A 16,185-nucleotide genomic window follows, 5' to 3' on the forward strand; every position below is an offset into this window, starting at 1 on the left:
GTCTCATAATGGATTTTTTAAAAACATTTCATCTCACTTTTAATAGTAAATAAAATTCCATATGTTGATTGTGTACCATCTGATGACTTAACATCCAGCCATTGTAAAATGGCTATTTCAGGCCAGTTATCATTCAGAACAGACTTGTGATTGGTTTACAAATTTGAATTATTAAAACACAAATAATTGATGATGTTGCTAAGTGAAAATCTGTAGTGCACACCTAAAAGCTTGACAATGTTTATACCTTTAAAATGATTTTAAAAATTAAATATATTGATTTTTTTTGTGGTATCATTCAAGCCCTGGTACAAGCGAAAAATATGAAAGAATGGGGGAAAAGAGCAAAAAACCCAGGGAAATTGGTCAAGTTGCAATGTATCCATAAACTCCTTCGTACAACTACTTAAAAGTACTGACAATATATTTGAAAATGAGATGTTCTTACTCTCCTCCTGCCACTTGCTTTCCTCATGCTAATGCATTTTTTTCATTACTGTAGGCAATTCTCATGCAAGAAGCTAAACGTAATTAAATGTGCAGGATGAAAATATGGCACAGGCACTGTTGGTACCCCCGGGACCTGAAAGCTTCCGCCTGTTTACAAGAGAATCTCTTGCTGCTATCGAAAAACGTGCTGCAGAAGAGAAAGCCAAGAAGCCCAAAAAAGAACAAGACATCGATGATGAGAACAAACCAAAGCCAAATAGTGACTTGGAAGCTGGAAAGAACCTTCCATTTATTTATGGAGACATTCCTCCAGAGATGGTGTCAGAGCCTCTGGAGGACCTGGACCCATTCTATATCAATAAGAAAGTGAGTTTTCATTCTGTGCCTTCCAGTAAGTCTTTTGTTACTCACATGGCCTTAGAATCCTTTCCTAGGGATTGTATACTGGTGAAAACCAGTGAAAGACTTCTCAGTATCTTTACTGACACTTTTATGTACAGTGTAATAGATAACCATAATAGTGGAAAAAATGGTTACAGTGGATACAAATGAATATGAGATTTGCATAATTTTACAATCATTGAGACAGCAAACTTGAAACTGATATCATCCAAGTTAAATATCTGCTGTTGCTAACTTATTTAAGTGCATAACAGACAAGGAGAGCTGAAGAAAAATAAAAGGAGTTATGGTACAATGTTGTACTTAAAGTTTTTAGTTCTTCGTTGGCTTTAGGATTCTTCAAGATCTCTTCTGTGCTACAGGACAGGGAGTAATCTGCTTCATACCTTCCTGTGAGCTGATAAAACTTGAGAGTCCTGCTCATACAGAGGTGGAGTTTTGTTTTCCACCCGTGAACCTGAGGTCTGATTAGGAGTTTCTCTCACCCGTGCTGAGATTATGACAGCTCAATTACAGAACCTCTGCTTATTTAAAACATTACCCTGAGGGAACAAAGTCAGGACTGAAAAAACCAAAAATGATCATCTTTGCCTATATATAACATAATGCCACAAGTATGACTGCATCTTCCTGCTTTCTGAAACAATCATACCATTATGTCAGAATCGATCAGTTTCTGTAGTTAAAGTAGCTGGATGATATTTTGTTGAGAATTTTAAAAAACAGACAAAAATGGGGGAGTTGGTGTTTTGACATCTGAAAACCCCATTTTGTATCTTAGCTTTACAAACATAAAGTAGTTTAATTTAGAAACTAGAGGTAAATTAATACCAGTATGATCTCATCATGATTTATGGATATAATCCATGGTTTCTGGATTAGGGAAGATATTGAACACTTTTATTAGCCAAAGCCAATTCTTTTTTTTTTTTAATTTAATTTAATTTTATTTGTGAACATACTGTACAGAGGAGTTACAGTTACATGGGCAGGATAATGTGTACATTTCTTACCAAGCATTGCAGCCTCCTCCTTTGTTTACCCTTCACATCCCTTCCCAGCCTCCCCCCTCCCCCCCTAATCCCAATCCTTCTCCTTCCTCCCCCCCCTAGCCCCCCCCCCCCCCCCCACCAACGTTGTAAAGTTCGTTTTGGACATGACAACTTGTACTTCTCATTGTTGCAACAGGTCCACCTGTATCCTTAAACAACTGGTTTTTCCCCATCTCCTCCACAAGTTATACTGACATCAAATATAGTGAAAGCAAGGGTTATACTGTGGGGGAGGGACATACAAAGCAACAAAGAGATAATCTTATAAATGTGTTAGAAACACATGCATGAAAGAAAAAAAACATTAAAATACACATCTAAGGGTTCATTTTCCTGACATCACATTATCTGACCTTTTCCGCTTGACTCATACATATACTAGATATTACAAATAAGGGAAACCATGGGACCTATGTTTCTTTGGGCCTCCAAAGCCAATTCTTTTAAAGCAATAGCTGAAGAAATATCATTTTTGGCGAGAGAGGGGGGGTCCGGTCATGGGGCCTGAACTCTGGGCCTGAAGGACAGCTGTCCTTCAGCTCTTCAGCTCAAGGCTAGTGCTCTACCACTTGAGTCACGGCTCCACTTCCGGCTTTTTTCTTTTTGCTTATGTGGTGCTGAGGAATCGAACCCAGGGCCTCATGCATGCAAGGCAAGCGCTCTACCACTGAGCCACCTTCCCAGCCCCAAGAAATGTCATTTTTGAAGGACTATGTAATACCAAGTTCTAAGATTAGTAAAGAAGTACTCATCAAGCTTAGCTTGCATACACAGCACCCGAGGATGACATAACCCCTCCACCTCCTCTTCCTCTTTCTTGTCCCTTTCCTCCTTCCTCCTCTTCTTCTTCTCCCTCCCTTTCTCCCTCCCTCACTCCCTCCTCCTCCTTTTCTTCTTTGTAATACTAGAGTTTGAACTCAGGGCCTCATATCGACAGGCAGAAACTCTACTCCTTGAGTGATGGCCTCAGCCTATTTTTTACTTTTGTTATTTTTCAAATAGGGTCTTGCTTTTTTGCCTGGACCTTCTGGTATTTAGACTCTCTTAGTTAATCTTCCCAAGTAACTGGGATGACAGGTATATATCCACATACCCAGCTTTATTTATTAATTTTGTTGGTTGTGGAGCTTGATCTTGGGGCCTAGCCACTGTTGTTGAGCGCCTCTGTGTGCTCAAGTTTAGCACTCTAGTGCTGGAACCACTGCACCACTCCAGTTCTTGAGTGGTTAATTGGAAATAAGAGTCTGAAGGGGACTTCTCTGCCCAGGCTGGCTTCAAACTGAGATACTCAGATCTCAGCCTCCTGAATAGCTAGGATTATAGGCATGAGCCACCAGTGCCTGGCTTTACCCAGATTTTAAATTGGTTAACAAGATTGAGGGGAATCGTATCATGGACTTTTGTTTTCCAGATCAGGGCTTAAAATACATTCCTACCAATCTCAGCTGTCTGGGTATCTAGGACTATTGTTGTGAGCCAATGTGCCTGGCTAGGAAGATTTCATTACAGCATAGAATGCTGATTCCACAGGTCTGGGTGAGATATCCTACATTTCCTATAAACTATCAACTGACAACATTCCTGCCAGTACTTAAACACACACTGAGTGTGAAGCTTTATTTAAAGTCATAAAACCAAGTAGAAACACTTAAGCAGGCTCGTTTTCTTCTTTTTAATTAGTAGCACAAAAAGTGGCTATAAATATGTGTGTGAGAGATACACATACATATGTTCATACAGGTCTAAAATAATTTATTTTAGGACTTTATGACAGAAATGATAAAGACAATTTTATTTTAGTATTAGATATTATGTATGCTATGTTTATGATATATACATGTATGTGTCTATATAAGGTGATGAAAATAAGATAATTCCAGAAACTTTGAGAACTATTGATCTAAAGTAGATCTTTTCAAAGTCATCTTCAAGTCACCAGGGCTTGATGATAAGTATTTGCTATTTGAAAAAAGAGAGTTGATCTGGTTGGTATGAGTATGGAAGATTAAGCGAGAATAATGGTGACAAGCACAATCCTAATTGCAGAGGTACTTACCCCAGGCTACCTCACAGTTTGATTGGTAAACATTCTACATAATTGTATTAAGGCAGTTGGTTTGGATTCCAGGCCTAACAAAGATGCTTCAGCTTATCCTTTGCTTTCATAGATCTTGTTCAAAAGAAAGGTTGTGCTGGCTATTCCATTTCCAGTATTTTCATTCATGACAGTGATGTACCTCACAATAAATAGATGGACATCTGATTTTTATTTTTTATTTTCTTTTTTTGGTATATATGTTTTATTGTAAAGATACTGCACAGAGAGGTTTCAGTTACATGAGTAAGGTAATGAGGACATTTCCTATGGAGCATTGTTACCCCCTCCTACTTTGTTTTTCACCTACCATCCCTTACTCCCCACCTCCACAACCCTCCCCCCATGTTGTAAAGTTCATTTTCAACATAGTATCTTGTACTTCTCATTGTTACAATGGGTCAACCTGTATCCTTATTTTAGCATTTTGTCATTTCCCTTCCTCTCCCTAAATTAGAAAAAATGTATAAACCAGATGCAGGACACCGGAATCAAATACAGTGAAAACAGGGATTATACCAGGGAGGAAGAACATACAAAAGAAACAAAAAAAATCACATAGTACATTATAAATACCTTAAAAACAACAGCAAGAAAGATAAAACCTCTTGTGTCACTATCTTGGGGTTCATTTTGCTTAGCATCATCTTTGTTTTGTTGTTGTTGTTGTTGTTGTTCATGGGGCCTGAACTCTGGGCCTGGGCACTGTCCCTCAGCTCTTCAGCTCAAGGCTAGTGCTCTACCACTAAGCCACAGTGGCACTTCCATTTTTTTCTGCTTATGTGATGCTAAGGAATTGAACCCAGGGCCTCATGAATGCAAAGCAAGCACTCTACCACCAAGCCACCTCCCCAGCCCCTTAGCATCATCTTATATGGTCATATGAACATAACTTTTGACCTTTTCTGCTTGTCTCAGATATATACTAGTTATTGCAGATAAGGGAAACCCTAGGACCTATGTTTCTTTGGGCCTGGCGTACTTCACTTAATATAATTTTTTCCCCCAAGTCTTTCCATTTCCTAACAAATGGGCTGGTGTCATTCTTTCTGATGGATGCATAGAATTCATATATATATATATATATATATATATATATATATATATAAATCACATTTTTCTTGATCCATTCATCTACTGAGAGGCATCTGGGTTGGTTCCATATCTTAGCTATGGTAAATAATGCTGCAATAAACATAGTTGTGCTGGTAGCTTCAGTATGGTCTTGTTTGTGATAATTTGGGTAACTGCCCAAAAGTGGGATTGCTGGATATAGGGGAGCTCTATATGGAGTCTTTTGAGGAACTTCCATACTGCTTTCCAAAGTGGTTGAACAAGTTTACACTCCCACCAACAATGCAGTAAGGTTCCCTTCTGTCCACATCCCCTCCAGCATCTGTTGTTATTAGAGTTCTTGATTATAGCCATTCTAACTTGGGTGAGGTGGAATCTCAATGTTGTCTTGATTTGCATTTCTTTTATAGCTAGAGAAGTTGAGCATTTCTTCATGTGACATCTGATTTTTAATGTATCAGGCTTTTAAATTTGGTAAGTGTGAATCTGCCACTAGAAGACATACTTGTTTGCCTTATGCTGGCCAAGTCTGGTTTTATTGCCTCCAGGTCTGGGAATAATTCATCCATGGCGGCTCTGAACTATCTTGGGAGACCTCTAGTTAGAATCTCTATACTGCCGTCATTTACAAAGTATGTATAAAGATGAAGATTCACATGTGAGTAGAGGAAAAAAGTAGTTCATGCTTCTTAGAAGGATAATTTGGGGAGGAGAAGGGAAAAAACAAAATGTTTAAATAGGGATACAGATTGTATCAAACAATGAGATGTCCAAGACACTATGTTGAAAAACAAACTTTACAATTTAGGCAGCGTGGGGGGGGAGGGGAGAGTAGTTGTGGAGATGGGAGGGAAGGAATGGTAGAGGGGAAAACAAAGGAGAAGGCAACAATGCTTGATAAGAAATGTACTCATTACCTTGCTTATGTAATTGTCACCCATCTGTACAGTATTTTCACAATAAAAAATCTTATTTAAAAAAGTAGTGAGTGGAAGAAATTCTAGAATTTTAAAACAGCATGAAATATATGAAATAAGGCAGGTAAAAGGCAAAAAAAAACAATCTTGAAGGCTTAATGGAACTATTTGCTGTCATTATTTAGTGACATATTTTAGTGGCTAACTTAACAGGATAGGTAACATCACAATACATTTATTTTTTACTTTTTGCTTTTTATTGTAATGGTGATTACAGAAGGATTACAGTTCCATAAGCAAGGTAATGAGTACATTTCTTTTCAAACAGTGTTTCCCCTCCCTCATTTTCTCCCACTTCGCTCCCCCGTGATCCCCCTTCCCCAAGTTGTAAAGTTCATTTCCAATATAGTGTCTGTTGAGTATTGCTGTTGCATTGGTTTACCCTTTGTCCCACTGTTTCTGTAGCATCACAGTATATTTTAATGCCATTTAAGTTAATATCATAAAATAGTGACTATGATCATAATAGTGAACATTTGTTGTGTTCACCCTGTGTTACACAGTACTTGAGTGTTCTAGTTATTTTAATATTCAGTTAACCAGTGAGGCAGTTATTATTGCTAACATCAGTTTATAGGAAAGGAAACTAAAGCCATGAAAAGTTAATTAATTTGTCAGGGTTACAGTGGAGAATCCGGTATCTGAAGCTAGACAATCAGCTCCAGAGCAAGGGCTCATCCTCACTAAATAAAATCATGTAAAGACCTCATCAAGGCAATAAAAAGATGGCTCCAAATTGGTCTTATCAGGTTGTAAATCCTATAACAGGTGTGGTCCTACTCATTGAGAAATAACATCTCATCTTGCCTCAAGTAGCAAGAATTTAATGGACATATAAACTGTGTATCTCATGGAAGAAAGAATTAGAATTTCTAGCATAGAAACTAACTGGAAGGGATCATTGTTTCCTTCTATAGCACTTAGATTAGAAACATCAAGTATTACTTTTTAAGGTACATTACAATTCTTTCCTTGGAAACTTGACTTTAGAGATGGCGCTATATACTCACCCCCCAATCATCTGTCATGTTCTCAAGTAATTTTTAATTTGGGTATATCATTCAAAGACATCAGGACTCTATTTCAGACATATTTCTTGTAATTCCTTTATTTATTCATGGCATTAGGAATTTATTCCTTATTTCTTAGAATTGAAGATTTTCTTTGTGTCAGGTGTCGCTTTTCAGACAGAAACTAGGTTCTTTTCTTAGGACCTTAGAAGTTTAATAAAGGTGTAATTAGCATGTAAGCATCAATTCCGATATCACCACAGAGTCTAATCTTGCAAGAAGAGCAAAAGGTTATGGGTTGGAAGGATAGTTCAATCTATTTTTGGAGATACTTTCAAAATAAAATTCTTTCCTAATGTTGAATGTGAAAATTTCTTTTACAGGGGAATTGTTTCTAAAAGCATGAGTTAATGCACCACAAGTTGTGGTGAATATTTACATATTTATTGTTACTGTTCAATGCCTAAGTGAACTTCGATTGTTTGTTGTACTAAATGACCTTATTCAAGAGCATCCTTTAATGTTTCTGAAGTCCAAGGGCAGTCTTTCCAAGGTCCACTGATCCCTGCTGCTAGAGGATAGTCTTCTTGGTATAATTTATAGAGGTCTATTTATTGAAAACGGTTAATCAAGTAATGGTCCACTCCATGGGCAATGATCAGAGAGCTTGTTTTGTCTGCTTTCCATATTCACAAAACAAATATTGCTACCTATCTATTCACTGAACATGAATGTTTAAGATATAGCCCTTAGCTAAAGGGCAAAACCTATTATTAAATTAATCAATATATAGAATAAATGTCCTAAAGGTAAATAGCTCCTTACAGGTAAAGTCATACTGAATTAAAATAAGCACTCATTTGTAAACCAAGAGGCAGGGGGTGTGGAGAGCTAAATGGCAGGCTTTTTGTGCTCTGTGCTTTATAACAACAAACCCAGTCGTCCTTGGGAGGGATGTTCATGGAAGCAACTGCTTGACAATGATTACAAGCAGCTTATCATGAAGTACAAATGAGTATATCAAGACAATGGTAAGCAAAAGAATTAGTGGGTGATCAGCAAAGTTTATCTGGACTATAAAGGAAAGGCAGGTATAGATAACTGAGAATAGAGAGAAGAGTTTAAAAACCATCATTTCATATTATTAGCATCAATAATATATTACTATTATAATATATTAGAGCCACCTACAGAATTTTTTAAAAAATATCCAAATCTGTGCCTATCATCAAAAATTTTCTTTTTTCTTTTTTTTTTTGTCGGTCGTGGGGCTTGATCATCTAAAATTTTCAATTCAGCTGGTCTAAGTTAGGACTTACATGTTGGCAATTTTAAAATTTCCCCTAGACATTCTAATATGTTTGAAAAAATTGTAGTGCAATAAAGGATCATTACGGTGGGATCTTACTGTTTAGTCTGTTTGGGAATTTCTTGAAATGGCAGTGTTTGCATTTGACCAGCTCACAGGTGCTGTCAAAGATTCTGTGATTCTCATTTGCAGATTCAGAGGGAGAGTTTTGGCAGGCCGTGAGAGAGGCTGTGACAAGTGGTTTTACTGGCTGGAGCAGGGTGACTTTGGTAGTAGCAAACCAAAGATGATCTAAATGGTAGGCCCATAACAAAAGTTGCAGACCATTGATGTTTAACTATGGAATTCCCTTTGAAGTGGTGGGTGTCAGACAGGGATTTTCAACCCAGTTATCCTTTTGAGAAGCAAGATTCAGAAAAGTCAGAAAAGACTTCATTTTAAATGAAGAAAACTTCCATAGGGAAAGACCAGAAATTTTTGGATTTTAAAGGTTTGGCATACATGAAAGATTGCCTTAATAGTAATGTGTACAGTAATCTGAAAAATTACCAAAACTAGAGACAGATGGCAAGCTTTAAATAGAATTAAAATCTGTAAGGCTTCAGTATAATTTGGTTTAAAAATGTGTAGAATTATTAGTTTGTGTCAGCAAGTTGGTAACTTAGAGACAGATTAGATAAGGGTAAGTTGTATATTTATTTGCAATTTAAAGCTAATATGCAGCAGAAACACCTAACGTGGCTACAGTATACACTTAACATGTCTGTACCATAGCAACTGGTTTCAAAGAATACATTTGAGAAAACAAATCAGGTAAATGTTTTTGATGTGTGTAAACTCTTCAGATAAACCACTTGTCTAACCTAATACTGTCTTTCTTATTATTTTCTTTTTCAGACTTTCATAGTATTGAATAAAGGGAAGGCCATCTTCCGGTTCAGTGCCACCTCTGCCCTGTACATTTTAACTCCACTAAACCCTGTCAGGAAAATTGCTATTAAGATTTTGGTACACTCATATCCTTTCTATGGGAGTTGTCTGAATGGTATTTCTTAAAGAAAATGCTATTTAAATTTTAAATACTTATACAATTGCATTGAGATGAGTATTAGTTTATTATTATTGTTGTTGTTGTTGTAACTTTAATTGGTTTGTTCTTACTGTTTTGTTTTTTTTTTTGGTCTATCATGGGGGCTTGAACTCTGGGCTTGGGCTCTGTCTCTGAGCTCTTCAGCTCCAGGCTAATGCTCTACCACTTGAGCCACTGTACTGCTTTCAGTTTTCAGGTGGTTACATTGGAGATGAGTCTCATGGACTTTCCTTGCCTCAGCTGGCTTTGAATCATGATCCTCAGATCTCAGGCTCCTGAGTAGCTAGGATTACAGGCGTGAGCCACCAGCTCCTGGCCTCCTTCTGTGTTGTTTTGGTTTTTCAACTAGGTATAACATACTTATGCATAGAGTTATCAGGGTAATTATAGAGTAAATATGAAACCATAACAGTAAATGTGTGTAAGTAGCATACAGGAGAAACAAGATCACATTTTCCTCACACAATTATTATCTTCAATTGAAATGTAACAGTTGTTGAATAATGTTATAGTCTATGCATTTAGAATTATTTTCTGAATTGCCAAACACACCCCTCCTTCCTATTCTCTCTCCCTTGCTTTCTCCATAAACGTAAACTGATGCATTCTCCTTGCTGTATAATTTCACACAACTGATTGGTGTACATTCACTTTTATTTGCAGCAAATAGAGACATCTTTCTATTAAATTCAATTGTATGAACATTTGACATAACTTTTTCCAAAAAATTTGACTAGTGCATAGAGCAGGCTTTGAATTTCTTATGTTTTTTTTTTACTATTGTTGAAATATAACTCAGTAAGATTAATTTCAAAATTAACTTATGTTGATGAATGTTTTGGAGTGGATTTTTTATAAATGGTGATGAGAACAAACTAGAATTTTTCCTTAACTATAATCTACTTTATTCAGCATGCTTATCATGTGCACTATTTTGACCAACTGTGTATTTATGACCTTGAGTAACCCCCCAGAGTGGACGAAGAATGTAGAGTAAGTAGGAATAACTTCTTGGAGTGAGAAATGCACACTCAAGTTCTCTAGCAATCTCCTGTGCTTATGGTCTGTCTTATGGTTTCCACTTTTCGGAGTCAGACTAAATACTACTAAGAAAAAAAGTTATTTCCATAATATGAAAGAAGATAAGGGAAGTTCTTTGGGGGAGTTTTTCCTTCTATAGGTAAGTATTTCAACAAATTCATGGTAATACCTTTTCAAGAAAGGTTATAATTTAATATATATTTTTTAGTAAATTAAATCCATCATTTAGCATAAAAAGTAATAAACAACTGTTAATCATTTTAGATATGATTATAATATCATTTGAGTAATGTGATGAAGTAATTTATTTTATTCTGTGTACTGTCATTATTGTTATATTCTGGTTAAAATGGCATAGGTAGTTCTACATCATTCTGTTAGATTTCTTGTTTAGGTTAAATCATTATATTTAGATGTTTAAGTTCAGAGGCTTCGACATTTTATATATCTAAGTTATACTTAAGATGTGCAGGTTATTCAGCAATAGTATGTGTACTAAAACCCTAAGATATCTTTCTTCATATAAATAAAAACATCTACAAATCTGGTCTCAAGATGCAATATGGACTAAGGGAAAACATGATTAAGGACAGATTACTCAAAACTTGTGAAATGTTGTGACCAGAACACTAATAAAAACAATAGTTATCTCAAAGAAAGATGCTTGTTTAGCTATTCTTCCAATATTTGCATCTAATCCCTTTTTTCCTCTATGAGATGAATGCCCATCCCCATTTGTTTGTTATTATCAGAATAAAATATTTGATTCAGAATTTCAACTCAAGAACAAATGTCTAACCACAGACATTTCTGAGGACATTAAGCCATCGCCTTCTTGCAATAAAGGAAAACACATCTATTTATTTTCTACCATCTTCCCTCATTCTTTTTCCTTTGGTGGCACTGGAGTTTGAACTCAAGACCATGTGCTTATGAAGCTGACGTGACTCTGCTGAGCTATGCCTCCAGCCCCATTTCTCATTGATTATTTTTAGAATTGGGTCCCACTTCATGTCTGGGTATACACCCAAGCTGCAATCCTTCTACTTTTAGATTTTCCATCATAGATGTGCCACTGTGCCCCATTTCTTTCTGTCTGGGCTGGCCTCACACTACAACCCTCTCAATCTCAGCCTCCCATGTTCTTTGGTATGACAGCCATGCACCACTGTGCTCAGCCATGTTTTGAGAAGGGAATATCGTGAACTTTTCCACTTGGGCTAGCCTCCAGCTACAATACTACTAGTCTCATCCTCCAAAGTAGCTAGTATTATAGGTGTGAGCCATAGACTCCAGCTTCTTTTTAACTATTCCAAGAGATGGTCTATTTAAGTGTGAGAAAAAGTTTTCCTTATTGTTTCACATATTAACATGCTGTAGGAAATTACATACAGACTAAATTTCTGCATGTGAATATTATTGCCTTGTCACTCACATGTAAGGTGATTTATATAAAAATATGAAGAAATAGAAGGTGTTATGGGCAGATGGCCCAGGTAGCTGATGAGAAGCATATGTGTTTGAGAACCAAATGATTTGGGGACCTTACATGAACTTCAGACCAGATGTCCCCACCCGTGAGTACTATATGAACTCGGCCTGGGCACTGTTCCTGAGCTCCTTTTTGCTCAAGGCTGGTACTCTAACACTTAAACCACAGTGCTATTTACAGCTTGTTCTGTGATTATTTGGGGATAACAGATTCATGGACTTTCTTGTGTGGGCTGGCTTTGAATTGTGATCCTCAGTTCTCAGCCTCCTGAATAACTAGGATTACAGGCATGAGCCACTGGTTCCTGGCTTTAGTCTTAGCCTTAGAAACGTTTGTACTTATATCTTTCAGTTAGAAGACTTCACATTAGTTTTCTGATCAATTAAAAAGAACAGTAAATCAGCAGGAAAATAAAAATAGTAGTGGTTATATGAAATACATAAATAAATAAACAAACAGCTCAAGGAACAGAGAAGATAACTCTGTTTTGGGATGAAAATCAAAGTTATTGGCTAGGCATGGTGGCTTATATCTCTAATCACTTACTTATGAAATATAGATGTGGAGACTCATGGCTTAAGACAAATGACGGCAAAAAAATTAGTAAGATCTCATTTCAACAAATAAACTGAGAATGATCTATATCTGCAACCCTGTTCCTCAGGGTAAGTAGAAGTAGGATGTTTGTGGTCTTCTCTAGCACTAGTGCAAAACTCTAATTGAAAAATAACTATAACATAAAAGAACAGGAACATGACAAGTGGCAAGTGTAAGGCTCTGAGTCTAAAGCCCAATACAACAAAGAAAGGGCGGAGGAGGGGGAGGAAAAGGCACTGATATCAGAATCAGTCTCTGTGCGAAGACGTGGAATAATAACAGTACACAGAATGGGGTATAAAGGTGATATTATGTAGGGAGTCTAGTACTATTGAAGGCAGAATGTTTCTATAGACATTATAATTACAGCACATAAAAATTGTGACGCAATCAGAAAAGACAGCATGATGATATCAGCAGCCTAGAGGGGGCTGAGCTAAGAAAGATCAAGCTCTCCTACTTCCCACTTACCTGTCCAGTCCAGTTTGCTAATTTTAGCACATGTAAATGCCTTGCTGGGTAATCTCTGTCCAGACGTTAAGCACTATGACTGGCTTCTTTGCACAGCTATTGTCACTCTGTATTCCAAAAGTTTTCTTACTTTGGGAATGTACAATTTTCTTACAAGGCACTATATCTAAAAAAAAAAATCTATATAAAATGTTTCTCAGACTCTTTAAGGATCAGGTATCTCTACAAACAAAATGTCATGTTAATTACAGGTAGTATTCAGAGATCTGAACTAAAGCGAAGATACACAGAAGCTTGGAATTTTAAAGTATTTCTGTTCATAATAGACAGCTAATTCATAAGTAAAATTACCAATTATTCTTCATGAAACCATTGAGTTAGGAGGAACTAAGGAAAAGTAGATATGATGGTTTCTGCAAATACTCAATTTCTTCTTATATCATTTGCCTCCTATGAGAAAATTGTATGTAGGAAACTTATGAAGATACTATCCAAACACTTGCACATATAAGTTGGAAAAAATGATTTAAAAACTAAGAGTGCATCAATTTTTTGAAGTACTTGAAGTACTCTGAAAAAATAAACTTAAATTATTCTTTTAAAGAACACAATGCTGAAAACCAAATCCTCTCAACTATTTTTTTGGAAGAAACAGAAATAACTTTTTTGTCAGCCCTCGTAGGGGAAAGGGGTAGAAATATCCAACATTTTATAGGAATCCCAAAAGCCTTGTGTGATTTTTGGAAACAAACTTGAATTAAAACAATTTTAACATGATTTGGACCAATGTAAATAGTAACAAGGTGCCAGGTTGGCTTTAAGAATTTTGTTTATCCCTGAATTGTGGTAATCATGAGAACACACACACACACACACACACACACACACACACACACACACACACAATACTGAAGAATGGAAATATTGTTTCTTGTGATCTTGTATATACATATATGGAGGAAGAGACAGAGTGAAAGAGAAACAGAGATTAAAAGATGAAAGAAAAATTTTATAACACTATATCTGTCTCAAGGATAAAGAAAGAAGTTCGTTCTCCATACTGTATAATACATGTAAATAGTTTTAGCATGAGCTTACCCACTAAAAATATAAATGGAAATATTTATTATAAGCAATAAATCTAAGGCATGTTTCCCCTAAAGTTGAATGGTCCAATGAAGAAACTACCTGCTACCTGCTACTTAAAACTGAAAGCTAAAGTTGGCTAGTTTTAACAAGGAAGATGATATTTTGTATATTCTTATTTAAGTAAAATATAATAACTAATGCCATTGACTGGTTCCTTCTTAGTTTTTTTTTTCACTTGGCCATTAGAAATTAGAAGATTATATATGTGGTTTATAAGCTGTCAGACACTGCTGCAAAAGGGGATAAACCTTAATGATTATCCACAAAATTCATGAAATGATTATGCTAAAACCTAAATGATTTAGTAAGAATAGATTACTGAAGAATATATTTTCTCTTTGCTGTAATAATTTGCTTAGTTTTATATGATTAGCTTTGCCATACTTTAAACTGTCTATTTTGAGTCTGATGCTGGTGGCTCATTCATGTAATCCTAGCTACTTAAGAGTCTGAGATCTAAGGATGGCAGTTCAAATCTCAGCCCAGGCTGAGAGAATTTTATCTCCAATGAATCACCAAAAAAAAAAAAAAAAAAAGGTGGAAGTGGAGCTGGGGCCGAAGTGATAGAGTACTACTCTTGAGCAAAAAAAAAAGCTCAAGGTCAGAACCTATGCCTGAGTTAAAGTTCCAGGACAGGAAAAAGAAAGAAAGGAAGAAAGAAAGGAAGAAAAGAAGAAAGGAGAAAGAAAGAAAGAAAGAAAGAAAGAAAGAAAGAAAGAAAGAAAGAAAGAAAGAAAGAAAGAAGAAAGAAAGGAAGGAAGGAAGAAAGAAAGAAAGAACATGTATTTTAGCAGTTCAAAGGAAATTCTTAGTTATGGCTTCCATGCTTTTCCCAGGTATACCTTTACTGGGATCTATACCTTTGAGTCACTCATAAAAATCTTGGCAAGAGGGTTCTGCTTAGAAGATTTTACATTCCTTCGTGATCCATGGAACTGGCTGGATTTCAGTGTCATTGTGATGGCGTGAGTAAAATTTCTTTAACTTTGATAGATTCAAATAAGTGATAGTAGTTGTAGCATAAACCAAATATGTGGAGACATATTTTAGGTGCATAGTTCTCTGGTTAGTTTACATGCCTCTTATATTTTGAGAATATATGTTGTGAGATAAATATATTTTATAAACGAGCCTTAAACAGAATTCCTTTCATGTCCTATATTCTTTCTATTCATTAAAATGAAGTTTTTTATTGACTACAGTTCAATATCAACAACTGTACTTTGACGAATTTTGAAAACAAAAGTGTTTATATTAGTGAAATTTGCAAAGTAATTTTTTCTTAAAGGCAACTATCATTATGCAACGCCCTGTGGTCTATACTCATCCCATTTATTTAGGACAAGGGGCTGTACATACCAAGCCCAGCACTAATTATTTAGTATGAACTTTGCCAAAACTATCAGTAACTCTGATTTAATCCTACAGGTATGTAACAGAATTTGTAAGCCTAGGCAATGTTTCAGCTCTTCGAACTTTCAGAGTCTTGAGAGCTCTGAAAACTATTTCTGTAATTCCAGGTAAGAAGAAACTGGTATAAGGTAGTAGGCCCTTATATCTCCAACTTTTCTTGTGTGTTATTGTGTTTGTGTGTGGACCCCTATTACAGATATGTGACAGAGTTTGTGGACCTGGGCAATGTCTCAGCGTTGAGAACATTCAGAGTTCTCCGGGCATTGAAAACAATTTCAGTCATTCCAGGTGAGAGCTAGGTTAAACACCGAGGCTGACTTTAAAGTGCATTGAGGTTGAAATTGCACGTAGAGCAATAGCCTTGGTGCTTATTGGTGCTCATTATCATTCCCAAATATTGCCAAATGATGTTTTAATGTCAGCTTGATCCCTATAGTTCTAGGAAGCACAATTATTGATAAAGTCAGCCTTTGAGTTTAACAGAAAACTGCATGAGACATCTATGAAAAATACTGGTTTGACAGTCTGTCTCGCACGTGTACTTATGACTTACAGTTTACCCT

The 16,185-nt window shown here is 36.2% G+C and overlaps 1 protein-coding gene across 15 annotated transcripts in view; it reads left to right on the top strand.

The window, feature by feature from the left end:
* The first annotated feature begins 537 nt into the window (after positions 1-537).
* The window catches only part of LOC122120053 (sodium channel protein type 3 subunit alpha), an 84,482-nt gene continuing 68,834 nt past the window's right edge, over positions 538-16,185 (top strand). For 8 of the 15 annotated variants that reach the window (XM_042694071.1, XM_042694064.1, XM_042694067.1 and 5 more), the window contains exons 1-5: positions 553-816; positions 9,267-9,385; positions 10,363-10,452; positions 15,046-15,174; positions 15,819-15,910. In XM_042694071.1, coding sequence (XP_042550005.1) covers positions 553-816; positions 9,267-9,385; positions 10,363-10,452; positions 15,046-15,174; positions 15,819-15,910 — 694 coding nt within the window. Of the gene's footprint in view, positions 817-9,266; positions 9,386-10,362; positions 10,453-15,045; positions 15,175-15,637; positions 15,730-15,818; positions 15,911-16,185 lie in introns of all 15 variants that reach the window. The other 7 variants (XM_042694070.1, XM_042694068.1, XM_042694066.1 and 4 more) reach the window with 2 other exon arrangements.

Source organism: Dipodomys spectabilis, unplaced genomic scaffold (genome assembly GCF_019054845.1).
Source record: "Dipodomys spectabilis isolate Male_0828 unplaced genomic scaffold, ASM1905484v1 ptg000174l, whole genome shotgun sequence".
NCBI classification, from domain to species: Eukaryota; Metazoa; Chordata; class Mammalia; order Rodentia; family Heteromyidae; genus Dipodomys; species Dipodomys spectabilis.